Here is an 18190-nt window from a genome sequence, read left to right as displayed (position 1 = left end):
CTACCCGCTTCACTATCACTCTAACCTCAGAGACTTTATTTTTAAGATTTGTTATTTGGTTTGGGTTTTTTTTTTTTGGCATGGGGAGAGTAACACCAGATGTGCTTGACAGACTGTAGTGTGGGGATTGATCCTGGGGCTCCTGCATTATGTACTCCAGCCCTTTCAGCTCATTACTTGAAACTTAGAACTTTAAATTAAAACTTAGAATTTAAAAACTAAAACTTGAAAATTTAAGCTAGAACTTCTACATGGTTTTCACATTAACTATTGCCAGTATGTTTTCCTCTTTAACTGTAAAATATAATTATGAATTGCATATAGTGTTAGTCCTGTATTTTCTCCTGTGCGTTTACAGTAACAAAGAATGTGTAGGAGAGGCCACACAACCATAAGCACTGCCCTCTGGAAACTTATTAATGAGCCTGGGGAAGAAAGGTATCTGAATACTGATGGTGTCATTCACTGCATAACTAACTACATGGCCTCATTTTGATTACTGCTATAAAGACTTATATCTTGAATATTGATCACCGTAATTTGTTTTTGTTTTTGTTTTTGGGCCACACCCGGCATTGCTCAGGGGTTATTCCTGGCTGTCTGCTCAGAAATCGCTCCTGGCAGGCACGGGGGACCATATGGGACACCGGGATTCGAACCAACCACCTTAGGTTCTGGATCGGCTGCTTGCAAGGCAAACACCGCTGTGCTATCTCTTCGGGCCCGATCACCGTAATTTGTATTTTGCTTACCTGATTAAGGATTTCTATCAAATGAATGTCTTCATAGATGAGAAATAGATATTAGGAAGGTATCAAAATGCTACTTTAAGTTTTACCCTCACAGCCTGGTTAAAAAAATTAGTTTATGTGTGCCACCTTTTTTTTTTTTTTTAATTTTCAAGATTATTCCATAAAATGGAAAAGACTTATTATTGCAGGGATCCCACCCGGCTGGCCAACATTTTCATCCAGAACAGCTGCCTAATTGCCCAAATAAATGTAGAAACCTTGAAAAATGTGCATGTTGCCTTTTCACTGCCAAGATGCATATGTGCACCACTTTAATTTTTAAATGTTTTTAATAAAGGTTGCAACAGAGGAAGTAGTTAACCCCAAAGATTCTCTTAGAAAACCCTAATGATACTCTTAGAGTATCTTTAACAACTGGGAAAATCTATCCTAGAATAAAGAATAAAATTATTACTCACTGGTGAGAGAAATTAGTCTCAGTATGGTTCCAACAGAACAAAATGCCAAGTGCCTGTGGTTCCAGGTGCCAATTGCACAGTCTGTGGAGGAAAGAAAGCTTTCTACATGGAACGCAAAACACCCCTAGGAAAACTGTTGGATAAGGGGTTTCATGTAAACTTTGGGGATCATTTCTTTGGGACAATTGTAGCTTAATGTCTTATCCCAGGCAATCTAATCACTACAGCATATTCTGTACTGTAGTGGAGAGATAATTGCTATTCAAAGCAGGAAAACACATATACGTTTAAATAGGTGTCCTTGACTGAAAATTATTCATTACAGAGTCTCCCAAATGGAGAACACCTTTCAGGAAAAAAAAAATCATTTACTACCATCAACCTGAATCCCTCTGGAAATTTATCTTCAAGTGACAATTACACATGAGGTTGCTACTGTCCCCATCCCCAGGATAACTCCAATATCCACAGGGAGGCATTTTCTCCTGCTTTCAGAAACACTGGTTTATCATATTTTAATCCTAAATAAATTTTTGGTGAAATGTAATTAATTTTTCATTTTATTTTTAGTGCCCATATGGGGTAGCCAAGATGTAATGAGTCTTAATTCTCAGGTGCAGTTGTCCAACAGGTAATGCTAGCTATAGACTTCATTTATCTAACTGAAAAATCATATACTTCATGACTAACATACTAGTTACTTACATAGCAATTTCTTACTCAGTGTACATAAAACTAGGTAATACAGACCAATCTGAAAGTATAACTGTTTTCTATTCCTTTGTATCTTTATTTTTCCTTTGGTTTTTGGGTCACACCCAGCAGCGCTCAGGGGTTACTCCTGGCTCAGAAATTGCTCCTGGCAGCCTCAGGGGACCATATGGGATGCTGAGATTCAAACCACTGACCTTCTGCATGCAAGGCAAATGCCTTACCTCCATGCTATCTCTCCAGCCACTCCTTTATATCTTAATTGAAAGTAAATCTAAGTATACCTTGTCAACTGTTTCAGAGACACAACTGACAGAGTAGCACAGGTTCTTTATTTGTAGATGGATTCTATTTTTTTTCGGGGGGGCACACCCGGCAGAATTCAGGGGTTACTCCTGGCTCTACGCTCAGAAATCACTCCTGGCAGGCTCGGGGCATGCATTCTTCTGCATGCAAGGCAAATGCCCTACCTCCACGCTATCTCTCAGTCCCTGGCGATAGATTCTTATATCTAAATATCTAAGGATATTGAGAATTTTCTAAATGTAAAGATTTGTTGAAACCACTTAAAAGTAATATGTGTTAATCAGACACCAAATACAACTGGAAATTCACCTAATGTGAATGTATTAAGCCATTATCAATTTAGGCAAAAGCAAAGTACAATGAACAGATCGTTATCTTTTATTTTTGTTCAGAAGCTTTTGGCGGATTTGAGTCCTATATATTGGAGCTCTTAGTACTATTTCTTTTTGTTTGCGTGTTTGAGGGGCTATATCCAACATTGCTTAGGACTTACTACTGGCTGTATGTTCAAGGTTACTCCTAGAATTGCTTAGGGAGATTCAATTGGGATTGGTAGCATGCAAGACAAGCACCTTAGATCTATACTGTCTTTCTTTCTTTTTTTTTTTTTTTTTTTTTTTTTTTTTTTGGTTTTTGGTTTTTGGTTTTTGGGCCACACCCGGCGGTGCTCAGGGGTTACTCCTGGCTGTCTGCTCAGAAATAGTTCCTGGCAGGCACGGGGGACCATATGGGACACCAGGATTCGAACCAACCACCTTTGGTCCTGGATCGGCTGCTTGCAAGGCAAACGCCGCTGTGCTATCTCTCCGGGCCCTATACTGTCTTTCTAGCTTCAATATCACTTTTTTTTTTTTTTTTTAATTTTTGGGCCACACCCATTGCCGCTCAGAGGTTACTCCTGGCTATATACTCAGAAAGTGCCCCTGGCTTAGGGAGACCATATGGGATGCCGGGGATTGAACCGTGATCCCTCTAGGCTAGAGCTTGCAAGGCAGACCCCTTACCTGTAGCGCCACCTCTCCAGCCCCTAGCTTCAATATCATTTATATAGATGTGCTATTTATATTATCTTGTGACTTGTTTCTTCCTAATAAATACTAGGTATTCTTTTAGATTTTACATACATACATATATATATATATATATATATATATATATATATATATATATATATATATATATATATATATATATATATACCTCATTCTTCTTCTCAGGTGTTCTATTGTGTACTTTGTTTACCTTGCCCCTTTTTTATGAAGTCTTTCAAAAATTTTTGCTGTCTCAAACAAGACATGTTTGCAATGTTTGTTATGCATATATTTTTCTTGCACATTTTTTTTTTTTTTTTTTGGTTTTTGGGCCACACCCGGTGATGCTCAGGGGTTACTCCTGGCTATGCGCTCAGAAGTCGCTCCTGGCTTGGGGGACCATATGGGACACCGGGGGATCGAACCACAGTCCGTCCTAGGCTAGCGCTGGCAAGGCAGGCACCTTACCTCTTGCGCCACCGCCCGGCCCCCTTTCTTGCACATTTAACTATACTGCTCTAGGGTAAATCCCTACAAGAAGAGTTTCTAGACATTACTTATCTTCTTGAAAGATCACCATTTATGTTAAGTTATAAGATTATATTTTTCTCTGGAACTTTTTATAAGGAATAATCTATCTTTAAAATTATTACCAATTTTGATAGGCAAAACTAGTATATTTATTATTTTAAACCATATTTAAAATTAGTGGTGGTAAATACTAATATTTTCTTTTTATGTAATTAAGCCATCTATGTTTTCACAATATTTTATATTACTAAGTATCTGTTATTCTCTCTTAATTAACTGCTTCTAAGCATAATCATTAGATTTATGTGGGTTTTTCTAACAATTGCTGTAAGATTTTGTCATAAATGTATCTAATTCCTTAAATAGAATGTAATACTAAATGTGCTTTAGTGTATATTTTCTACAATAATGGCTTTATTTTTGTTTTTGTTCCTACTCATAGAGCCATGGAACTGCTAAGGGTAAAAGGCCAAAGATCCTGGTCTGTTGGACTATCTGTAGCTGACTTGGTTGACAGTATTGTAAACAATAAAAAGAAAGTACATTCTGTATCAGTCTTAGCAAAGGTAATTTGTCAATCTTTAATCATATTTGTTAACATTTTTGGCCACACCCAGCAATGCTCAGGGATTACTCCTGATTCTGCTTTCTGGGTCATTCCTGGTGGTGCTTGGGAGACCATCTGGGATGCTGGGGGTCAAACTCTGGTCAGCCACATGCAAGGCAAATCCCTACCCGCTGCATTATCACTATGGCCCATGTTTGTTAACATTTATATTTTACCATTTAACCAGAAAAAAATTATCTATCTTAAAACCCATAGTCTTCATTATCACCAGCAATAGAGTAATATACTGGAGAGAAAAATTTGTTCTATCCTGCTAGGCCTTAGAAGCCTGGCCTTTAACCTCCCTGGTGCCATTCCCTTACAATTTTGTGGCTTCCCCATGAGTTTTTTATAGATCTTAAAAACAACTTTATCAGGGCCGGAGATATAGCATGGAGGTAAGGCGTTTGCCTCTCATGCAGAAGGTCAGTGGTTCGAATCTCGGCATCCCATATGGTCCCCTGAGCCTGCCAGGAGCGATCTCTGAGCGTAGAGCTAGCAGTAACCCCTGAGCACTGCCGGTGTGACCCAAAAACAAACAAACAAAAAAAAACAAAAACAAAAAAACAAAAATAAAAAAAAACAACTTTATCATTATGGATTCAGCCAACCAGGTGATATGCTAAAGTGCTGGCTCAGGTCTGAGCTGTTCCAATTTAGTTTGGTTTGTTTTTTACCACTTTATCTCCAGCAAAAGGCACCAGTGTACAACTCAAATGAGGCACAATTAATGCGGCTTAAACTAGTTTTCTTGAGGCCTTACATATATTAAAAGATGAATAAATTATGGAAAAATATTTTAAAAGCAGGTTATGTTTGACTCACCCATCATCAATACTATGCTCCTCACTCAAGGAATCCACTAGACATATTTTTCCTTAGTCTCTAGCTGGCTACCCACTTTGCAGGGGATAGCTTAATGCTCTAGAAAGGGAATGTCTTTTTTTTTTTTTTTGGTGGTTTTTGGGTCACACCCGGCAGTGCTCAGGGGTTATTTCTGGCTCCAGGCTCAGAAATTGCTCCTGGCAGGCACGGGGGACCATATGGGACACCGGGATTCGAACCGATGACCTTCTGCATGAAAGGCAAACACCTTACCTCCATGCTATCTCTCCGGCCCCAGAAAGGGAATGTCTTTGACTAAGCTCCCTCACAAAATTTTCTGAAACTACTACAATTTAGAAAATAAATAAATAAGTAAAAATGTTTATGTTCATTTTGAACAAAGCAAGAGTTATATTTATAATTTAATTAAATAATACTATATAATATATGACAACAGAACTGTTCTAACCCCTCTTTTTTCATTTCAGGGACATTATAATATAAATAATGAAGTGTTTTTAAGTTTGCCTTGCATTCTTGGAGCCAGTGGGGTATGTGAAGTCATGCAAACCACAGCCAAAGAAGATACAATAACTGAGAAACTTCAAAGCAGCGCTTCATCCATCCATGGTCTCCAACAGCAGTTAAAAGTCTGATTCTTAAAAAAAAAGTTTGAGGGGCTGGAGAGATAGCATGGAGGTAGGGCATTTACCTTGCATGCAGAAGGACAGCATCCCATATGGTCCCTCGAGTCTGCCAGGAGCGATTTCTGAGTGTAGAGCCAGGAATAACCCCTGAGCACTGCCAGGTATGACCCAAAAAACAAAACAAAAAAAGCTTGATTTTTAAGTCTAATTACAAGAAAATGAAGGTTATTTAATTTTGCCAGCATAAATAGGGTTGAGAACTTCTATCTTATTACTTATCTTTATAAACTTCTAAAATACATGTGTGTATTTTTTGTTGTTGTTGTTGTTGTTTTTGGTTTTTGGGCCACACCCAGCAGTGCTCAGGGGTTTCTCCTGGCTCTATGCTCAGAAATTGCTCCTGGCAGGCTCAGGGGACCATATGAGACGCCGGGATTCAAACCACTGACCTTCTATATTACGAGGCAAATGTGCTACCTCCATGCTATCTCTCTGGCCCCTAAAATAGATGGTTTCTTAACTAGCTTCCTAATTTGAATCCTTAGGAGATAGATAATGAGAAGTTGGAAATCTAATTTTCTTTGTTCTTGAGATAGGTATACTGTTATTCAAGCTACAGCAGATATAAATATCAGAAATATGCATCATTTACAATTTTGTATGCTGGACTAAAATACATAGTCAGCACTTTGGTATTATTTTTGGGGTTTAGTTGTTTTTGTTAATTTGACCCATTGCCCTATGTTGCTTAGAGGCTTCTCCTGGCTCAGAGGCTACTCCCACTGATACTGAGGGACCATAATGGTGCTGATGATCAAATTTAGGCATCCAGCAGCAATATATGTACACGGGTCCTTTGAGCTATCTCCTGGCCCTAGGAATATTTTGAAAATTACACTTTGACTATTAAATACATAAGCAAGATAAGCTGAAGATCCAATATGGATTTATAAAAATCTATGTTGAGAATATTAGTTTTGTTTTATTAAAAATTAAAATATTAAGGAATTAATATGTGTATATGTGTGTGTGTCTATATATATACTAGTGTTGAGGGCCTAAGAGATAGTACAGTGGACAAGACTTTTGCTTGCACACAGTAGACCTTGGTTTGATCGAGACATGGGTTTGATCCCAGATTTTCCATAGGGTTCCCCTAGTCTACAAGAGTGATCCTTGAGGGTAGAACCGGAAGTAAGCCCTGAGCACAGCCAAAGGCAAAATAAATTATTTTAATTAAAAAAAAAAATTATTTATTTTTTGTTTTTTGGGCCACATCCGGCAGTGCTCAGGGGTTACTCCTGGCTGTCTGCTCAGAAATAGCTCCTGGCAGGCACAGGGGGGCCATATGGGACACCGGGATTCGAACCAACCACTTTAGGTCCTGGATCGGCTGCTTGCAAGGCAAACGCCACTGTGCTATCTCTCCAGGCCCAGAAAAAAATTTTTAAAGGAACAAAAGGGAAGGAAAAAAAAAAAAGTTCCTCTTAAGAGGAAGAGTTAAATGGATGTTCTGAGCAAATCTTAAACACTCCTGAATTGGGCTGGAGAGATAGCTTGGATGTAGGGCATTTGCCTTGCATGCAGAAGGATGGTGGTTCAAATCCTGGCATCCCAGATGGTCCCCTGAGCCCGCCAGGAGCAATTTCTGAGTGTAGAGCCAGGAGTTATTCCTGAGCACTGCTGGGTGTGACCCAAAAACAAAAACAAAAAAAATCACTCCTGAATAATTCAGAATACATGTCAATTAATGGATTAATAACAATATCTTCATTTATAAAAAGTAGCGTATTATGTGATTAATAGTAAGGAGAAACATTAACACTTCAGGCAGTATAAGACTTTTTTGATAAGCTCTTTTTTCTTAATTGAATCCACATAGTAACCAATTGGGTAAATTTTGTCATTTTATAGAGGAAGGTTTAGTGCTCTAGATCTTATGGATAGGGCAGTTATCCATAAAGCCACTACCTTTTCTAAGTACCAGAAGGAAGAACAAGCCTACCAGCCAAAGTAGTTACCAGAGCACCCTAAGAGTTTTGCACATTGTGGAAGTATTTCTTCCATTTTCCTATAGAGGTTGGCTTTTTTTTTTTCCTAACAGTTTTTAGCAAGAGTGATTCACTGGCTTCTTAGACTTGCTCTCAACAAATAGCAGAAGGGAGTATGCACTGAGGGACCTATTTATCTAATATATCTATGTTTATTTAGTCACTCAGATCATATCAACTGGGAAGTGCTACCCACCAGGAAAGGAACTATACGAAGCACTAATATGACAAGCAAACCTGAACTAGGTATAAGTGTTTGTGATCTGTATAATCTTGGATAGGAGACATAATCTAATAACACAGAGAATGAGCAACTGTCATAAGTACTGTGGAGAAATCCAGATCTTTGAAAGCATATAACTGAGGAATTCAAACCTATGACCTAGGAGCAAGATGGTTTATAAGGACTGACAAATCCTAAGTAGAAAGGAAACAGACATCCTGGATTTAGTACATGAATGGATGCTTATAATACTGAATTTAAACCATAAAGGGGCAAAAGGGTGGCTTACGGGCAAAAACGTTTGCCTTGCAAGGGCTATGCAAGTTCAGCCTCTGTTACTTTCCATATGTACTGAATGAAATCCTGGCACTTCTTCAGTCTAGGATCCCTGGCAGTGAAAAAGAGATCTCTGGGGCAGCATAGACTTGTGTGTGACGAGGAGACCACCATTGAACACATAATTGAATGTGTGTGACTCCCACCAAGCACTATTTATATCTGATATCTACTAATACCTAATTAAAATTTAGATACTTTAGGACTTGCTTTTTCAAACCCATATGCTTTCTTTCCTTCCCTCCCCCCTATACATCACTCTAAATTTCTTTCAAGAAAACTTTATCAAAAAAAAAAAAATCAGCAAAAAGGGGCCGGTGAGGTGGCGCTAGAGGTAAGGTGTCTGCCTTGCAAGCACTAGCCAAGAAAGGACTGCGGTTCGATCCCCCGGCATCCCATATGGCCCCCACAAGCCAGGGGCAATTTCTGAGTGCTTAGCCAGGAGTAACCCCTGAACATCAAATGGGTATGGTCCCAAAAACCAAAAGAAAAAAAAAGAAAAACTGTTTTGCTTCACAAAAAGAAAAGTAACTTTTTTGGGACAGTGCTCAGGGTTAACTCCTAGACCTATACTTAGTAATCACTCTAGGACTTGTATGGGATGCCAGAAATCAAATCTGGGTTGGCTATGGTTCCAGCCCCAAAAGAAATTATATAGTTTCTGCAATTTTTTTTTATTTGTTTGCTTTGGGGTCACACCTGGAAATGCTCAAGATTCTGTTCATGAGTCCTTCCAGGCACATTTGGATTATATGCCAAAAATTCAAACCAGGATCACATTGTATGCAATGGGGGCCGGCGTGGTGGTACTAGAGGTAATGTGTCTGCCTTGCCAGCGCTAGCCTAGGACGGACCGCGGTTCGATCCCCCGGTGTCCCATATGGTCCCCCCAAGCCAGGAGCGACTAATGAGCGCATAGCTAGGAGTAACCCCTGAGTGTCACCGGGTGGGGCCCAAAAACCAAAAACAAAAACCATTGTATGCAATGCAAGTACCTTACTCTGCACTATCTGTCCATCCCCTATTTTCCCTTCTTCCCTTCCTTATTTGGCAGCTACTCCTGTCAGTACTCAGGGATCAGTCTTGGGGTGTTTTGGCTACCATGCAGGACTGGAGATGGAATGTGGGCCTTCTTCATGCAGAGCATAAATAAGCTCTAGCTCTTTGAGCTATCTCCCTAATCCTCTATTATTTTGGGAGGTCTGCTTTATTTATTTATTTAGTTAGTTTTTGGGCCACAGCTGGCAGTACTGTGGTTACTCCTGACTCTGCACTGAGGAATCACTCCTGGTGGGCTCTGGAGACAATATGGAATGCAGGAAATCAAACCGGGGTTAGCTGCACGCAAGGCAAATACCCTAGCCACTATACTATTGTTCCTCTTAATATACTCTTAAAAAATAACTATGTACAAGATGTGATATAATAGATGAATTGTCAAGAATTGAATATAATTATATTAAATACTAATTATATAGTCAATTCAACATATTTTTACTAAGCATCTACTGTTATTCCAGGTACTGTTAGATTAGAATGAGTTTCCAGAAATGAGCAGTAGACCTTTGCCCAGTGGCAATCCACAATACAAATAATTCTGTCAATATTTCCTTGAATACTGAGGATAGTCAATCATGTTGTATTCCATACATAAATAAAGAAGCAGTGCCACGACCACTTACTATGATTTGGTATACTTGTATTTTAATTCTACTGTATAACTTCTCATTTTTCCATTTTTTTTTAAATCTAGTATGATTTCTAGCTAGGTTTCGGTTAAGAGACTTTGATATTATTACATAGATAAATTACATAGAGTTTTCTTTATATTTTTTAATAGTAAATAAACTTCTCTTTGAAACTACCAGAAGATGCCTGACTTATTGAGTGGATCTTTATTCAATTGAGGGGAAAATTTCTTTCAGACAATCCATAAGTTACTTCCAATAATTAGTTATTTTAAGTGGTTTAAATGCAAACTGGAACTGAATTTTGTTGTTTTGAAAATTGAAAGAGCAGAGTTACTCTAACTCAAGGTCTCCTGAGTAAATTGTAAAGCAGTACTACTGTGACTTTATGAATTTTTACTCTGGGGTAGAGCTATATAGTACAGTAGGTAGGGCATTTGGACTCAGGTGATCCGAGGCATCCCCACAGCCTGCCAGTAGTAATTTTTAAGCACAGACAGAACCAGAAGTAACCCCCGAGTGCCACAGAGTATAGCCCCAAAAACCAACAACAACAAAAAGAAGTTTTGCTCCAAGGAACAAGATGACTAGTCCTTATTCGAAGCTTGCCACAAAGACCTGGGACAGAGAAGGACCACTATGACAATGATAGTTGGAAAGGATCATTCTGGACAAGAACTGGGTGTTGGAAAGAGGTAAAATGATATGCTTAATACTCTATTAGTAACAATATTTTAAACTACAGTGCCTAAAAGAGAAAGGAGGGAAAGGAAGAGAGGGGTGGGGAGAGGGGAGAGAAACTGGGTAGGGGATGAGGTAGGAGGGTGGGAAGGAAACAGAACATTCCTAGGTGGTCTGGTGCCCTCTCCCTATAAATAAAGTGGCAGGAAATGTGCACTGGTGAAAGGATGGATGTTGGACATTGTCTGACTGAAACTAAAACATGAACAACTTTGTAATTGTGTATTTCACAGTGATTGAAATAAAAAAACTGTACAAAAAGGGGCTAGAGAGATAGCATGGAGGTAGGGCATTTGCCTTGCATGCAGAAGGACGGTGGTTCGAATCCCAGCATCCCATATGGTCCCCGAGCCTGCCAGGAACGATTTCTGAGCGTAGAGCCAGGACTAACCCCTGAGCGCTGCCGGGTGTGACCCAACCCCCCCCCAAAATGTCTAAAAAAAAGTTTGTCTCCACAGCTAGAGAGAGAATATAGATGTTAAGGTGCTTGCCTTGCATGAAATGGATCTTAGTTCCATTCCCAATACTGCTTGGTACCCCAAGTACTGCTGGATATATAACTCCCTCCCACCCAACAACCTCAAAAATAAAATCTTTTTTTTTTTTTTTTTTTTGGTTTTTGGGCCACACTCGGCGATGCTCAGGGGTTACTCCTGGCTGTCTGCTCAGAAATAGCTCCTGGCAGGCACGGGGGACCATATGGGACACCGGGATTCAAACCAACCACCTTTGGTCCTGGATCGGCTGCTTGCAAGGCAAACGCCGCTGTGCTATCTCTCCGGGCCCAAAAATAAAATCTTACATAAAAAGTTGGACACCAACCTCTACAGAATGTGGCCACAGCAGCATTGACTGGCTTAGAGGACCACCTGAGATGCTGGGGTTCAAAGCCCAGGTGACCACATGCAAAGCAGACATCCTCCCCTCTGTGCTATCGCTTCAGTTCCTCATTGCCAACTTTAATAAGGACAGTAGCATTCAAGTTATACTGCTTGAATGTGAGGATGTATGAATAATCTGGATGGTTTTAGCAGAGTGCTAATGAGGAATGAAGGGCATTCCCTTCTAACTAGGCTTTCAAGTGAAGGTTATAAAAAGAAGAAACAAATTGATGCAAAAACCCAACAAAGGCCATAGCAACAGTTAACATTATTTTGGCTATGGACATAGAACTCTAACAAATTATAGAGCAATGTATCTTCCTGCTACATTGCTCTTATGTCACTTGGTAGTTATGAAATTTCTTTTGTTTTTTGCTTTGGGGCCTTGCAAGCAGTGCTTAGGAGACTTGGATATACTTGGTTCTGCCAATGCCAAGTGTGGCTCAATAACCCCAAAACTTAAAAAGCTAGCAACGATGTGTAACAAAAATGGCTAATATAAATGACCATGAATAACTTTACACTTTACAAGCAGCGCGGGGCAGAAGATCATCTCTCCTTCAAAGACTTGAACTTTGGCGTTGGAAAGGCTAGTACACAGTTATAGTGGGAGAGTGCAACCAGTTATTAGGGAAATAAATTCCAATAGGAATGGTTTATGCATAGCTTTCTGTGAAACAAAAACTTTGCAACATTGCCCTGCTGAATACAGTCCTTTTAAGCTAAAGACGAAAATGAGAAGCTGGTGAAAGAGATATTAGAATGTCTCACCATCTAATGAACCTTATCTTTTTTTTTTCCAGTTTTATAATTTTTTATTATGAATTATGAGAACAAAAGATGCAAAGAAAGAGGATAAGGTAAAGTTACAGTGGAAGGACAATCACCCATAACATAATTATCGGAAGAAGTCCCCTTGCTGATATCTTTTTTTTTTTTGTTTTTTTTTTGTGTTTTTTTTTTTGGGCCACACCCGTTTGACGCTCAGGGGTTACTCCTGGCTATGCGCTCAGAAATCGCCCCTGGCTTGGGGGGACCATATGGGACACCGGGGGATCGAACCGAGGTCCTTCCTTGGCTAGCGCTTGCAAGGCAGACACCTTACCTCCAGCGCCACCTACCCGGCCCCCCTTGCTGATATCTTAACTTTGAACTTTCACCAAAGAAAGTTAAGATAAATAAAACAGAATCCATGTGCAATTACTTTGTCCCTCAAGTCCCCAGATTGTAGCACATTATAATATTTCTTAACAGCACACAAGGCAATCTAAAGCCATCAAACTTACGTAACTCCTTAAACATTAGAGGCATAGTATTTTTTACATTTCCATGTACATGCATATTAGCTTAAGTTAACCTCAAATTTTAAGTGGGTGTGTTTTAAGGATTAGAGTCAAAGGAGCACAGTAAAAACGGTGTTAGAGTGGCAATTGTTGTTTGCATAGGCCCACCAAAATATGAGAGGCATGGAAAGGAATAGCCTTGGCCTAAATACAAAGAGATCCTACCCCTGAAGTTTCCTGGCATAAGACCAGCTCTAGGCATCAGGAAAGTTATCATTCGCTCCAAGACATTGTCTGTAGCGCCAACACACTTATCACACAGTCTCTGTTGTCGGTCTCATGTTTCTGTATTAAAGATTCTGGAATCTGCATGTCCTACATTGAAGTCATGATGTGGAGTGCCTTCTCGTTTCACCTCACCATGAAAGGGGAATGCAGGAAGCCCTGTCCTGTAAGCAGGTGGTTGTTGTTAAGTCTTCTCAGTGTTAAGGGAAGTCTCTTTTGAGCAGGACAATGTCTGAGCAGTGGTAGGGTCTTCCGTGGTAGAGGATTGCTTCCAGGTGATGTTATAGACAAACCTCACCATAAAGGGGCAATACAGCAAGCCCTGTCCAGTAAGCAGGTCATTGTTCTTGTTGTCTTCTCAGTGTTAAGGGATGTCTCTTTTGAGTAGATCGATGTCAGAGCAGCTGTAGGGTCGTCCCTGGTACAGGAATGCCTCCGGGTGATGTTATATACAACCTTGGATGTTTTGTAAATGTCTTCTGTAGATCAAGGGGTAAATGGAGAATGCCCATTCTTCTGAGGCCTGTGCCAGGTCTTTATGTCAATGTTCAGGGTGTAAGGTCTCATTGCACTACAAGATTTGTGTGTTCCCATTTCTATTAGATAAGAACTTATTAGTATGTATAGTATTTTCCCATGTTAGTGTGCCTACGCAAACAAGTAATAAAGCCACGTGGTGCTATCAGATATATGGGGGCATAAGAACATTTCCAACAAGACCCATGACTTGGTTCAAACATAAGTATTAAACTGAGGGATTCTTTCACACCAAATTCCATATTGAGCAGTTCACAAAGAGAAGATAAAAAACATGGGGGGGGGAATCATCACTGTATAAGAAAGTATTTAGCAAAAGTTATAGCCGTCAAAGAAAACACCCATAAAATGTTGAAAAGATATGCGTCATTTTTTTTTTTTTTGGTTTTTGGGTCACACCTGGCAGTGCTCAGGGGTTATTCCTGGCTCCAGGCTCAGAAATTGCTCCTGGCAGGCACAGGGGACCATATGGGGCGCCGGGATTCGAACCGATGACCTCCTGCATGAAAGGCAAACGCCTTACCTCCATGCTATCTCTCCGGCCCCGATATGCGTCATTTTTATGCCTTTTAAAATAGTTGGGTGGGTGTTAACTCTAGGGCACCACTTTGGTCTGTGAATTAGGACTCAATACTACTTAAGTTAGAAAGGGTAAAAAAGGAGTAATGATGATAGGAGATAAAGAAGTTAAAGAGAAATATGAACTTATGAAGGGGTATGCAAAAGGGCAGAGTACAAAATGGACGTTCTGCATACATAAAAATATAATTCAATGATAGTGAGTACTATTAATGTTTCTTGTGAGAGTACTATTAATGTTTCTTGCTATCGCCCCCGCGCGATTTTGAGAATGTAGTCTGGACAGAGATTACCAGTGCCAGCCAAACCTCCTCCTGCTAGACTCCTGGCTCCCAGGAAGGAGAGATCCTTCAAGAAGCTGGGAGACCAGAGGTTCAGAGCCCCACCCAGACCCTCCCTAAGGAGCCGCATGGATATTGGGGGAAGGCCTAGGGTACCTTCAAGCTCCACCAAGGGACCCAACTCACCGGCTTGCCCAGGCGTGTGTCCCGGGGAAGCCCTGGAGATCTGGAGCAAGGCGGCAGAGGGGTGCCGGGGTTACCCAAGTCTCGCACCCCCCCTAGGCCTGGCCAAGCAGGCCTCCGGCATGGCGTGCGCTTGCCAAGCCTCCTCCTGCTAGACTCCCGGCTCCCAGGAAGGAGAGATCCTTCAAGAAGCTGGGAGACCAGAGGTTCAGAGCCCCACCCAGACCCTCCCTAAGGAGCCGCATGGATAGTGGGGGAAGGCCTAGGGTACCTTCAAGCTCCACCAAGGGACCCAACTCACCGGCTTGCCCAGGCGTGTGTCCCGGGGAAGCCCTGGAGATCTGGAGCAAGGCGGCAGAGGGGTGCTGGGGTTACCCAAGTCCCGCACCCTCCCAGGCCTGGCCAAGCAGGCCTCCGGCATGGCGTGGGCTTGCCAAGCCTCCTCCAGGTAGACTCCCGGCTCCCAGGAAGGAGAGATCCTTCAAGAAGCTGGGAGACCAGAGGTTCAGAGCCCCACCCAGACCCTCCCTAAGGAGCCGCATGGATAGTGGGGGAAGGCCTAGGGTACCTTCAAGCTCCACCAAGGGACCCAACTCACCGGCTTGCCCAGGCGTGTGTCCCGGGGAAGCCCTGGAGATCTGGAGCAAGGCGGCAGAGGGGTGCCGGGGTTACCCAAGTCTCGCACCCCCCCCCCTAGGCCTGGCCAAGCAGGCCTCCGGCATGGCGTGCGCTTGCCAAGCCTCCTCCTGCTAGACTCCCGGCTCCCAGGAAGGAGAGATCCTTCAAGAAGCTGGGAGACCAGAGGTTCAGAGCCCCACCCAGACCCTCCCTAAGGAGCCGCATGGATATTGGGGGAAGGCCTAGGGTACCTTCAAGCTCCACCAAGGGACCCAACTCACCGGCTTGCCCAGGCGTGTGTCCCGGGGAAGCCCTGGAGATCTGGAGCAAGGCGGCAGAGGGGTGCTGGGGTTACCCAAGTCCCGCACCCCCCCTAGGCCTGGCCAAGCAGGCCTCCGGCATGGCGTGGGCTTGCCAAGCCTCCTCCTGCTAGACTCCCGGCTCCCAGGAAGGAGAGATCCTTCAAGAAGCTGGGAGACCAGAGGTTCAGAGCCCTACCCAGACCCTCCCTAAGGAGCCGCATGGATAGTGGGGGAAGGCCTAGGGTAACTTCAAGGTCCACCAAGGGACCCAACTCACCGGCTTGCCCAGGCGTGTGTCCCGGGGAAGCCCTGGAGATCTGGAGCAAGGCGGCAGAGGGGTGCTGGGGTTACCCAAGTCCCGCACCCCCCCTAGGCCTGGCCAAGCAGGCCTCCGGCATGGCGTGGGCTTGCCAAGCCTCCTCCTGCTAGACTCCCGGCTCCCAGGAAGGAGAGATCCTTCAAGAAGCTGGGAGACCAGAGGTTCAGAGCCCTACCCAGACCCTCCCTAAGGAGCCGCATGGATAGTGGGGGAAGGCCTAGGGTAACTTCAAGGTCCACCAAGGGACCCAACTCACCGGCTTGCCCAGGCGTGTGTCCCGGGGAAGCCCTGGAGATCTGGAGCAAGGCGGCAGAGGGGTGCCGGGGTTACCCAAGTCCCGCACCCCCCCTAGGCCTGGCCAAGCAGGCCTCCGGCATGGCGTGCGCTTGCCAAGCCTCCTCCTGCTAGACTCCCGGCTCCCAGGAAGGAGAGATCCTTCAAGAAGCTGGGAGACCAGAGGTTCAGAGCCCCACCCAGACCCTCCCTAAGGAGCCGCATGGATAGTGGGGGAAGGCCTAGGGTACCTTCAAGCTCCACCAAGGGACCCAACTCACCGGCTTGCCCAGGCGTGTGGCCCGGGGAAGCCCTGGAGATCTGGAGCAAGGCGGCAGAGGGGTGCTGGGGTTACCCAAGTCCCGCACCCCCCCTAGGCCTGGCCAAGCAGGCCTCCGGCATGGCGTGGGCTTGCCAAGCCTCCTCCTGCTAGACTCCCCGAACCTTATCTTTAAGTTGGAAGTAACTTCAATCTGAACTAGAAGTGCACTTGCCTGTTATTTTTATCACAGGACGACACCAGGGCAGAATTTTCTGATTCATGGTCCTCTCTCTAGGAATCCTTTTCCACTTCTCCCAGCAGCAACTGGGAGCCATCCTACCTCTTGTCACTCATGGTTTCCACGGGCCAGACTTGCCCTTAACATTAAATCCCACCCATGCAGCAAAACCTGCCAACCGGGATCGGGCAAGGTCAGAGGTCCTGCACTAATTAATGGACAGCTGAGACCTAGAGCGCAGGTCGTGGGCAGGCACAAGGCTTTGAGTTCGATCCCTGTTTGTACAATGTCCTTTACCCACCAGGCATCGCTGGTCTCAAGCAGCACCATTGATCAGGTCCGAACTCTTAAGCAACTAGAGTTCAACTCTTTATTGATTTATTTATTTAAATTAATATTTTTATTTAAACACCTTGGTTACAAATCTGATTATAGTTGGGTTTCAATCATGTAAAGAACTCTCCCCCCTTCACCAGTACAAAGTCCCATCACCATGTCCCAAAAATCTCCTCCTCCTCATTTTTGCTGAAGTATTCAATATAGTTTTAATATAATTTAAATATAATTTAAATAATTTAAAAATGCCCAGATGCAGTATTTATTTATTTATCTAGGGTCACACCCGGTGACGCTCAGGGGTTCCTCCTGGCTCTGGGCTCAGAAATCGCTCCTGGCTTGGGGGAACCATATGGGACGTCGGGAAGGGTGGGGGAATCGAACCCCGGTCCGTCAAGGCTAGCACGTGCAAGGAAAACGCGCTACCGCTTGCGCCACCGGCCCCGATCCGCTAGGGAGCAACTGGCTCGGACTGGCCCTGCTGGCCTTTAGGAAGAAGGGAGGGAAAAAAAAACAAAAACACCTTCATCCAAACGCAGCCGCGGCCCGGCCCGGAAGTGACGTAAGAGCCGGAAGTTCCGCCGTGCCGCCCAACTTCCGGCTCCTCGCGCGGGGTGGGCCGCGGCCGCTCGCTGTGTCGGTGCAAGTGGGCATGCAAGGGCAGCCCCGCGGCGGCACAGCTTCGGCCTACGGGGACGGGAGTCGCGAGGCGGCCGCCATGGCGGTGTCGGAGATCCAGCTGAAGAAAATGGTGTCGAAGGTGAGGGAGGACGCGCTCGTCCCGCTTGCCTTCCGCGCCTCACCGGGCCCGGCCGGCGCACCCAGCCCGGGCGCGGTTCCCAGGCCTGAGCGACTGTCCGGGAGCCGAGGGGGCGGGGCGGGGTCGGGGACGCGGGTCAAAGGTCG

At 43.7% G+C, this 18190-nt stretch overlaps 2 protein-coding genes across 2 annotated transcripts in view; both read left to right on the top strand.

Annotated features, from left to right (window-relative positions):
• The window catches only part of UEVLD (UEV and lactate/malate dehyrogenase domains), a 66890-nt gene extending 61005 nt beyond the window's left edge, over positions 1-5885 (top strand). Inside the window, exons 10-12 of the mRNA XM_049781047.1 lie at positions 1781-1841; positions 4232-4355; positions 5710-5885. Coding sequence (XP_049637004.1) covers positions 1781-1841; positions 4232-4355; positions 5710-5877 — 353 coding nt within the window. The 3' untranslated portion in view covers positions 5878-5885. The remainder of the gene's footprint in view (positions 1-1780; positions 1842-4231; positions 4356-5709) is intronic.
• Positions 5886-17906: 12021 nt separating this feature from the next.
• The window catches only part of TSG101 (tumor susceptibility 101), a 50733-nt gene continuing 50449 nt past the window's right edge, over positions 17907-18190 (top strand). The window contains exon 1 of the mRNA XM_049781053.1: positions 17907-18044. Within this exon, the coding sequence (XP_049637010.1) occupies positions 17937-18044 (108 nt within the window). The 5' untranslated portion in view covers positions 17907-17936. The remainder of the gene's footprint in view (positions 18045-18190) is intronic.

Source organism: Suncus etruscus, chromosome 9, assembly GCF_024139225.1.
Source record: "Suncus etruscus isolate mSunEtr1 chromosome 9, mSunEtr1.pri.cur, whole genome shotgun sequence".
Classification (NCBI taxonomy): domain Eukaryota; kingdom Metazoa; phylum Chordata; class Mammalia; order Eulipotyphla; family Soricidae; genus Suncus; species Suncus etruscus.
The sequence above is the reverse complement of the archived record's forward strand: the minus strand, read 5'-3'. Positions and strand labels throughout refer to the sequence as shown.